Source organism: Poecilia reticulata, linkage group LG14 (assembly GCF_000633615.1).
Source record: "Poecilia reticulata strain Guanapo linkage group LG14, Guppy_female_1.0+MT, whole genome shotgun sequence".
Taxonomy (NCBI): Eukaryota; Metazoa; Chordata; class Actinopteri; order Cyprinodontiformes; family Poeciliidae; genus Poecilia; species Poecilia reticulata.
Window position 1 is genome coordinate 17,402,407 of NC_024344.1, and position 10,534 is coordinate 17,412,940.

Consider the following 10,534-nt stretch of genomic DNA (forward strand, 5'->3'; position numbering starts at 1 on the left):
TTTATTGTGGCTTTTTGAAATTTTATATATGTCCCAATACTATGCATATACCCCGACACGACAACTGTCTTAACAAACATCCCCATATGTTTCCAGTTCTTTATATTTGAGTTGGCAGCATTTATTTAAATGTGTTTTTTGTAACGTAGACCTTGCTTCAGAGCGTATTCCATTATTTTCTTTATAGTATAGAAGTTTGAGACACTCCGCACGAACAAGAATATGTTCAACGCCAGACTACCTAAGAACGCTGTAGCAGCTGTCTGGTACGGTGGTGGCACCATCATGCTGTGGGTCTACTGCATGCAGCAGAGTGTTCCAACAGGACACATAAAATCCATCTTTGGAATGAATAAAGAAGGCCAACATGAAGCTTTGGAAACATCTCTGACCTCAATCATATGCTGCAAAACCAAATCTATATTCTGAATCCAAGCAGTTCACATAAACTCTAAGCCCATTCTGACAACTGCAGCTTGTGCAACCACTGTATATGACGGTTGAAATGATAAAGGGAAAGTTGAAACGCATAATTTAAAGCCTCTCAGCAGCACTGCAGTGATATACTGCATGCATTCAACGGCTTCGGAAAAGATACGGCAGCCGTCTCGCAACTTCTAATTTAGTTTCCTAATATTAAATAACGGCTGAAATGAATAATAATTTGGATTTAACAAAGTAAGATTTTCATGAACTCCCATTGTGTCAAAGGTGCACACTCATCAGGTGTTTGACAGCAGCATGACTCAGCCAATTAGACTGCAGCTACGGACGTATCCACACTCATTTCACTGCCGCACGTCTGTCCGACTCAATTTTAAACACTCGCTGCGTTGCAGAAATAGGTCCCAGCTCATCCCGACGGACAGGAATAGAAGTCAGGTGCAACAAAGGGGCAATATTCGGCTAATCACGCCCAGATTGTTTGGCTCAGAAATAATGCTGTGCCTCGACTGGGACGAACAGCTCGCAACGTGCGACTTCACCTCTGGCGTCGGTGCTCTGCTGTACCGTATTAAATCGCCGCACACCGCTGCGGTTGTAAGTGAGCGAGTCGGGTTTCACTGCGAGGAGCTGACAGATGTGTCGTATTATAAGGCGTGACTCGGCCTGGAACCAACGGCGCTGCACCGCCGAGGCCCGCCGACCCCTCGCAGCTGTTGTCGAGACGAAACTCGGCTCCTCTCGACGCGTCGGTCTCAGGGCGGACCCGTCTGATGTCTCGGCTGTCAAAACCCTGCCGGATCGCTCTCTCTCTCTCTGTGCTGTACTGCAGGTCTGACGCTCTGACGGGCGGGCGAGAGAGGGAGCGAGAAAGAGAGAGAGGGGGTTATTCCCCGACAGGAAACACACATCAGTCGGCCGTGTTAAAGCGGTTCAGATGAAACCAGGCGGTACAGATACATGAGATTCCACCGCAACCGAACCCCTCTAGGTGTGTTTATTATTCAAGCGGTCAAGAACGAAACTAGCCGCACGTACAGTGATGCAGTCCGAGGTCACTCGAAGAGTAAATAACTCGCTCTGTCTATTCCGAAGGGACGTAATTTTAAATTGCAGCGCCAGAGCGTTTCCCGCATTGAATATCTTGAGACGAAAATAAACAATTGTTGTCATCCCGAGCTGGTTTTCAGTCTGTGGGGTACAGCTCAGTGAAAGCCCGCATGTCAACATAATCTACGGGGCCTGCGCTATAATAACATGTTTTCGAACCACTTTTAACCAGAGCCGTTCTCAAAGCAGCGATGGAAATATCCTCCAGCTCTTCCCTGGTCTACATGTCATGTCAGCGGAAAATGGCGGCTCTTGGAGTGAAATCTCTTTGTCTTCATTTAGGTTTTCATCTTCATCGGAGAGATGCTGCTGTTTGTGAACTGGGCTTTGACGGCAGACATTTTAATGGTAAGTGGAACGATTGTTTAAGTGGAGAAACTGATAACTGAGCCATAAAGGCTGAACTCTGACCCTAATAGGGTGAGATGCAAAAGTATTCATACCTCTTGATTTGTTTTTTACATTCAGTCCCACTGAGCCACAAACTTAAATGTATTCTGTTCCGGTTTTATTCAGCCAACAAGAAGCCGCTCTTAACTTTAACGTGAAAGGGAAACACATGGGAATGGATGCGTTTGATTTAACTTTTTGGCTTAATTTGACCAAACTTAGATTTCACCCAACACTCCGTCGTCACAGTGAATACAGCACATTGCTGGAAGAAAAACTGACCTTTTTAGAGCTTTATTAGTGACAAAGTTTGAAAACTGTTTTCATTATCCTTTTATCTTTTTAGTCACGTAGTGTTTTTCAATTGTCATTGTCCTAAAAACACGATTAAATTCATTAAAGTTTCATTCCGGTGGCGTGAAAAAATTCCGGAAAATCATTTGGTGTGAATTATGTAACGACAGTTGTACGTGTTTGGGTTTATAAAATAAAAAGATAAAATAATAAGAGTTTCAGTAAGCCAGATAAATTCTTTATTTTTAATTATTTCGCCTGTTCACCTGCATTGAGTATGCAGGTGAACAGGCCGTTTCTGACAGTGTTGCCTGAACCCTACAGGTGGTGTGACCTCCTTCTTCACCTTGACCTTATTTCCCGTCTCTGCAGTTTGTTGTTATTCCCACACGGAGAGCCACAGCAGTCGCCATTCAGAGCTTCACCTCTCATTTCCTGGGTGACGCAGGAAGTCCATACCTGATAGGCATGGTAAGACCCTCGCCCGTTCCTCCTTCTCCCCCCAAGCTGCAGCTGTGCGTTTGAAACAAACACCGGGTGACAAATATGGAGCACGCCGCTTCATCACGTAAACGAGCACATTTAGACACCGGCTCAACTCTGGCTTTAACTAGGCCAGCGCAAAGTGTTCCACAGGTCCCAGGAGAACCGGCGAACAGGATTGGGATTTTTTGCCACTGCTCTCCAGGCAATCAGTGGTATTCTCTAGCAAGCCTCACGGCTCCCCAGAGACGCCGGAGTTGCCGCATTTTGATTGGTCGCTAGATGAGAAAGTAGTCCTTGCCGGGCCTTTCAAGGTCACCGTCAGCCTGTTTCCCCCGCCCCAAACTAACGCTCCCCACCTTTCAGACCGAGCACGCACACCTCCCTCTACACCCCAAAAGAATAGCATTCAGGAAGCTGGAGTGAAAGTGCCGCTCGGCGTTCAATGGAGTGTGAAACGGGATTCGCATCAGACTGTCAAAACACGTTCGTCTTATTTTAAAGTGAGAATGAACATTTCTAAAGTTAAATAGTAACTCCTCTGAGCCCTTCTTCCCCTGCTTTCTGTATGCGGTGCTGGAACGGCAATAAAGGCAGGAAGAAGTGTATTCTCCTGCACGCCGCATCACGTGTCACACCCTATCCACGAATTTGACGTTTTAAATTGCCTTTTTTTTTTTTTTTTTTTATGTGTGGGGCCGTATCAGGAGAATAGAGCTCTTTGTGGTTATGTGTTTTATCACTGGGAGGCTGGCTCGCAGTCTGAGCTCCAGCAACAAAAGCGGCGGATGTCTTTGATTAAGAAAATCAGACTGATTCAGGATCCTCTGTCAGGACCTGACAGGCTGGCGACAGGCGCAGCTGTTCCTGTTCCTTCTCGCCCGCGTGAAAGTCTGATACTAGCGTCGGAGGCAGGTGAAAGGAGCGAGAGCGAGAAGCGCTGCTCAAAAGAGGGATCAGATGCAGCGTAACTACATTGTTTCTGCACTTACTGCTCACACAGAGGAGTTTACTTTGGTCTTAACTTCCTCTGTCTGCCACGTTTCAAACTGAGTGTAAAGAAAAAAAAACAATGTAGAAGTAAAGAGAAACATTTTGAATAACATTATTTGGCATCATAATTCTCAACTTTCTCAAACTGAAGTATTTTTCACACTTTTTTTAAAAGCTTTCAAAAATTACCCACAGAAAGTTAAGGTGTCTTTATTTTGTCATTTTCCACTCAATTAAACTGAGTCGCCCAGAATATCCAGAGGTGAAAGCAAGACTTTCAGTTCCAGTTTATGCACTATGTTACCTAATGGAACCTGTGCTGATAGGAAAGTAAGAGTACACCAACGTGCTAAAAGCTTTACAAAAGTATTCACACCCCTTAACCTTAAACATATAACCTTTAGAACCACTGTTTATAAGTAATGTGGCTGCAGACGAGGAAATTTCAACATCGTTTTCACGTATTTGCAAGAACAAAATATGGAGATTCTGTGATGTCAAAAAGTTTTTTTAAAAACAAAACATTTCCATGATTAAAGGCAGACATTTACAATATTAAAACTAGGATATTCTCTGACATTGAAAAGTCAGACATTTGTAGGAAAAAAAATCTGACATTTTAAAGATTAGAGAATATTACACTCTTACACTCAAAGATGTAAAATTAATCGAACTTCTTTGACTTGTTTTGGCAGAAATTCACTCCTCCGTGGTCACATTAACTTCTCTACGTTGGCCAACATATAGAAAAGTTTGAATAAACTGAGGACTTAGGCAAAGCACAATTTAATAGCACTCTTATTACTGACATCCACTTTTTCCATGATTAATGCCACCCTGGATTACTCCCACGTTGCCCCACGGTTCTTCAGTCCCCCCGGATCCACTCCACTCCACTCCACAGTTCTCTCCTGATGAGTGACATTCTGAACGCCTGGAGGTTTCTCACTTCCTCCGCAGAAGCCCGACTGACGACGCTCTGAACGCTCGCAGTGCGTCAGCGTCCTGAGCTGAGGTTTAGCACATGAGTGCGATGGACCAGTCGTGACGCACACCAAGTGGGGGCAGATATGCAGTCGCCCATGCGTATTGGCTGGGGCGACTGTGAATTGGCAAAAAGAGATGGAATAGCAGGAAAAAGCAAGTGGTTATCGCCAAGCAACCACAGGAGAAAGATAGGGAATGACTCAGTTATTTTGGTTCACGCTGAGGTTTCGGGCCTGAGCACCAAGCAGACCTGAAGACGAAGCATCGAGGTCAACAAACCAGATCCGGTGCGACAGAGCTACTTTTTAGCGGTCACGCCTCAGCAAAATTACCACCTCTTTTAAAAAAACTGCTTTAGAATATTTGAAATTCCCAGAAATTTGAGCCAAGACTCATTTTCATCAGAGCGTATCAGACTGATGTCACTCAAGAATCCTCCTGATAAACAGAACCCAGACTCCTCCTCTACCAGTAGAGAAGGACCGTACCACATAGTTTGTAGCAAAGGAATGCCAGAAACAATCTCTCCATAATCATCCAAGAAATGCCTTCTGGCAGGGTAATTAGACCGGCAGCAGTTCTCTGCTTATTTTTAACTTTGCTGCGCAAGTTGCAGAGAATTTAATGTTCTTGATGAAACGGGCCCTGCACTGGCCACACACACACACGCACACACACACTGCTGCCACCTGGGTTTTTAATGGTCCTTTTCCAATGCACGAACTCCCGCTGCACAGGTTCACCTCCTTCAGTATCCTCCTCCAGCTTTTTCCTGCACTGAATGTCTGCAGAAGCTAACATGAGCCACTGCGACACTTTGACTCACTCACTAGCAGAGTCCTGCTGTTCTCCTCCCACCGACCCCTCCACACTCAGCTGGCTCAGCGTTGCCATTAGTAGCCTCCGTCGCTGTGTGATTGTCAGTGGGACCGCCTTATGGGTGATACAGGGAGACATAACAGGTCACTTATTATGTCACTTAACACCCACTTTTCTTCAGCTGTTGTTCCCCTCAGCATAACACATGACACACTGAATGATGAGCTGTTAGCTGTCAAACCTTGAATTGGAGGGAAACTGCATGCAAACATGTGAAAACCAACACCGCTCAGTGTATCGTAGAAGGTTTGAATATTTGCCTTACGATTAGATGTCGATTAATGGTTTGTTAGACGTTTAGACCTTCTTTTATTGTTGTAGTTTGGCTTCCGACCAGAAGAGGGCACCGCTGGTCATCCTTAAAGGCTAGATATACAGGAATGAAAATGGCAGAGCCTCACCAGAACGAGAAGGAGAAACGGTTCAGACCGTGTCCTTTATGGGATGCAAAATGAACGTCTGTGGGAGCTTCTGCTTTGAAATATAAACACTTGACAAGTTCCTTATGTCATTCAATTAATATGTTAATTGAATAACATATTATTCAATTATGTTATTGAATAATATCAATAACACTTGATATTATTCACCAATAATATCGCTTATTCGGCCGTGCTGCACAGCGGAGCAGTGTCAACTTCTCAACCAAAAATTACTCATGTGAGGATGTGATGACAGAAAAGTCTGGGATTAAGTGTTGCAAAATATCTTTTTTTCGATTCAGCAACATAAGATGTTCAGGCTGTTTTGTTATATTTCATAAATATGTCCAAGTTTAATAATTTAAGAAAACCACAGTTGATACACAAAATTGTTAAAACATAATGATGTACTTATTTTTTTAAGTTGCGGCCCTTCGTCTTATAGAAAGACGGTCGACCCAAATGAAACAAAATAATCAGTTCTAGGGAAATGGTTATTAATTAATCATTAAATGATTGATAAGGTCGATCAACTTTAGGTTGACTTATTAATCACTTACTAACGTCCCTACTTGGTGACTAGCTTTTTTTTTTTTTTTATGTTTTCTCTTTTTTCTTTGTGTCTGGCTGCAGATCTCTGACAAGCTACAGGATAAATTTGTTTCATCTGAACTATGGAAGTTCCTCAGTCTGGGCTATGCCCTCATGCTGTGTCCCTTCATCATTGTCGTGGGGGGCATGTTTTTCCTGGCCACGGCGCTGTATTTCCTGGACGACCGGGAAAAGGCCGACAGGTAAGTCGCATTGTTAAAACAGCTGATTATTTCATCTATTATTCAGCAGCTCCTTTAAATATTTAGCATTGCTGGGGTTGTTTGTCAAAGACTTTCTGACTAAGAGCTACAAGACGCCAAAGAAAATTTGGTTGATGTAGGAAGAAATAGGTTTTAGGGTGTTTTTATTTCCTTTCTTTTGGGGTTTGCTGGAAACTTTTATGTTGTTACTGAAGTTTGACATGCTGCTCAAACATAATAGCCAAAGACCTGCAATATCTGGGCCAACAGAAAACCCCAGTTAGCTGAAACTCCCCCACAGTCTGTTACACTCACCAGTTTGTTCAACTACTTCCCCTCTCATTCACATACTCATCTTTTCCTTTTTTATAAGCACTAAAGACATGAATCAGTTGGAACAAAAGCTGGTCATGGCCTTAAAAGTCTAAAACAAGCTCTGTAGTTTTTTTGGGGTTTTTTATGGCGAGACAAAACTTGTTTCTTTTTTGTCACGTTGGCTTGCTCCCCTGTTGCCAGCGCTTACAGAAATGACTTCCTTCCTGTGGAAGATGCCAAACATTTTTAGACAGGATGGCGATGTGATTTCTGACGTCCGTCCACAGACACGTTGTCTTCGCCCCTTAGGAGGTCGTTATACTTTCTCACGCCTAAAATTACGGGGAAGACATTTTATGCACAGGCAGACAAGAAACAGAAAAGCTATAAAAAAAGTTTTCAAATTTGCAGAAGAGATTTGAGGACTGGTCAGAATCTTCAGCTCTCAGCCAGGCTGTGACTTCTTCCTCGTTGTGCGTCTACGTTGCACTAAAATGGTGTCGGCGTAGACGCACGCCCACGGCTGCCACAGCTGAGACTTGTTGCGGTTTCTGTTTGGCCTCTTCCACAAACCAAAAAAAAAAAAAAAGAAAAGCGGAAGAGGACACTCACTATGAAACTGTGCCAGTAATAGATATTAACCCGTAGTCCAAGAAGTGGTTCAAACTAAAACCGCACTATCAGACGCTGCGGGCAGAGTGCAGCTAACCACAACCCGTTGACTTTCACCCAACACCATGGAGGACAAGGCCACACTTTCTGATGAATAGCTCACAAATAAAAAATAAAACAACTACAGAGACTCACATTCAGTCTTTATGTTGGTAGAAATTTCTTTGTGCATGTTTGGATGCTAGCTTTGTGTTTAATTGCTTTGCAGATTTTTACTTTTCAGAAATACGTGCATACGATTTTTGATCAATTCAAAACAACTCTTTTTTCTTTAGGTTGCCAAAACAAAAATAATTATAAGAACAACTTTGGGTTGCCAGGTTGGAAAGAGTTTCACTTAATTGTAGAATTTATAAAAAAAAAAACATACAGGTGGAAAGTAGTGGACATCAGGTAAGAAACTATTTTAAAAAAAACAGTGCTTTTCCCTAAACTGGTTGTTTTTAGCCACTTTTGATAGATTACTTTTGAAGTGTATAGACTAGTTCGTTTGGACTTTATTCATAAATGCTGCTTACAAATGTACTCTGAAAAAAGGTTTTTTTTTCTATCAAGGGAACTGAAAATTCTAAAGATTGATTGGCAGGGACACCGTGTTGTAACTCGGAGTAAGTAGAAATCTTTCTGAAGAGATGAAAGAGATCAAATCTGTTTGAAATGTTCAATCAATGACTCAATGTCATTTTCACAATGTAGAGAAAAGGAAAACTTATGAGGGTCAAAAGATCATTAGAAATACCACAGTAATTTTTTGTGAACTTTATCTTTAGCATGCTTGAGCTTGAACTGCAATCCTTTGTTGTTTACTTCGACCAGTGTAGCGAGGTTCGCCGTATCGGGGGAAAGGTTAGGACAATTCCAGGGGCCCCTGACCGGCGGAGGGCCCTCCCACAAAAAGCAAACAAATAATTTTTTATAGCAACAGAAAAAAAAATTGGGGGCCCTGTCAATTACAGAATTAACCATATAGTGTTTTTAAAATTGTTTTAGCAGTAAAAATTAAATGTTGTCACTCCCAGACCAAAAAGCACAGATCCATATTTGTTCTGAACACCCCTCTGGATCTGCATGAAATGGTTCGGTCCTGCTTAGCGCAAAGTGACGTGTTCAGCAGCAGTCGGTAGAAGACGAGAACGACTGTGTTAGTTACTGTGCCGCCAAGAAAAATTATAAAGTCAGCGTTTCAAATAGAGAGAAAAAAGACAATTGGTCTATTATAGACCAGTTTTTCTCCAAGAGATGTGGGCAGAGTGTGCGAGATTAGCAACTATTTAGCATAGTTAGCATAGCTACAGGCTGTTTGCCTCCATTTCACTAGCATTTAATGAATGAAGGAAAGAATTTAACAGCATATTCATATATTTAACTTGTACCTGTACCTTTTACCACACTTAGCAACAGATGAGTCAGACAGCAGCAGCTCTGGCCCTGACAGCAGCAGCTCTAGCCCTGATAGCAGAATAATCTTTAACCCCCGTTCCAGTGAGAAAGGTGAGCAACATTGTGTTAAAGCTACGTAGATTTTTCCTGTCTCTCTACTCTTTTTGCAATTACACAACAAAACAATTTGTTACTCACAGAAATTCCAACAATCTTTAAAAAACTTCCATTAGCCCCTCTACCAGCGAGTGGATGAGGATGATTAACAACACTAAGACCCTCCTCCTGATTCTGATTGGTTGGTTTTGGTCAGAACAGTGCATTACTTTAGACAGCAATAGTAGTTCAGGAAGGAGGTTGAGGAGATTGATCTTTTCACAGATTATCTGTCTCATATCAAACTTTCACGACATGGTGACAGCTTTAACAAATGTGGAAAAAACACATATGAACAAAATACAACATCTTTTATTGAGAAGTCTGGATTGTTTCATGTATATTTTGCACATTTCCTGTGACTTGCTGGTCGGGAGAGATACTTCAATGAGCTAAAACTAATAATAAAAAATTGAAGCAACCTATTTTATGTGGACTGTTGCATGTAAATTCACTAGCAATGAATATTGTGCAAGTGTATTGGACCAACGAAAGTAAGCGTCTTTAAAATTGTGACACTTTTGATGGGTCAGATGGACTAAAGAAATTGTAACAGCAGCTGCAAAGGGGGAGAGGGGCCTATTAAATATTTTGTCATGGGGCCCAACGTTCCTGGTGGCGCTCCTGGTTCTCACATCCAGACCAAAAAGCACACATCCATATTTGTACTGAACACCCCTTCTGGATCTGCATTAAATGGTTCGTTCCGCTTGACGGTGACGGTGTTCAGCAGCAGTTGGTAGCAGACCAGAACGACTGCGACAGTTACTATGCCACCTAGAAAAATGATGAAGTCAAGTTTTCAAAAAAAAAAGAGAGAGACAGGAGAGAGAAAATGACAAGAGTGTGAATTTGTAACACAGTTTGTCTCCAAGAGATGTGGGTAGACTGTGCGAGATTGTCAACCATTTAGCATAGTTAGCTTAGCTACAGACTACTGTATGCCTCCATAGCATTACAATTTAATGAATGAAGGAAATAATTTAACAGCATATTCATATATTTAACTTGTACCTGTACTTTTTACCACACTTAGCAACACATGAGTCAGACAGCAGCACCTCTTGCCGTGATAGCAGCAGCTCTAGCCCTGATAGCAGACTAAGCCCTCCCTCCAGTACCATTGAGAAAGGTGAGCAATACTGTGTTCAAGCTACGTAGATTGTTCCCGTCTCTCTACTCTTTTTACAAAATAATGAATAATGAAGTCAAGAT

General features: G+C 42.3%; 1 protein-coding gene across 6 annotated transcripts in view; it reads left to right on the top strand.

Annotated features, from left to right (window-relative positions):
* The window catches only part of LOC103476087 (protein spinster homolog 2), a 34,355-nt gene that overhangs the window by 13,008 nt on the left and 10,813 nt on the right, over positions 1-10,534 (top strand). For 2 of the 6 annotated variants that reach the window (XM_008428165.2, XM_008428164.2), the window contains exons 7-9: positions 1,837-1,902; positions 2,611-2,709; positions 6,636-6,796. In XM_008428165.2, the coding sequence (XP_008426387.1) occupies positions 1,837-1,902; positions 2,611-2,709; positions 6,636-6,796 (326 nt within the window). Of the gene's footprint in view, positions 1-1,836; positions 1,903-2,610; positions 2,710-6,635; positions 6,797-8,058; positions 8,177-8,338; positions 8,392-9,178; positions 9,275-10,355 lie in introns of those variants that run through there. The other 4 variants (XR_535408.2, XM_008428162.2, XM_008428163.2 and 1 more) reach the window with 4 other exon arrangements.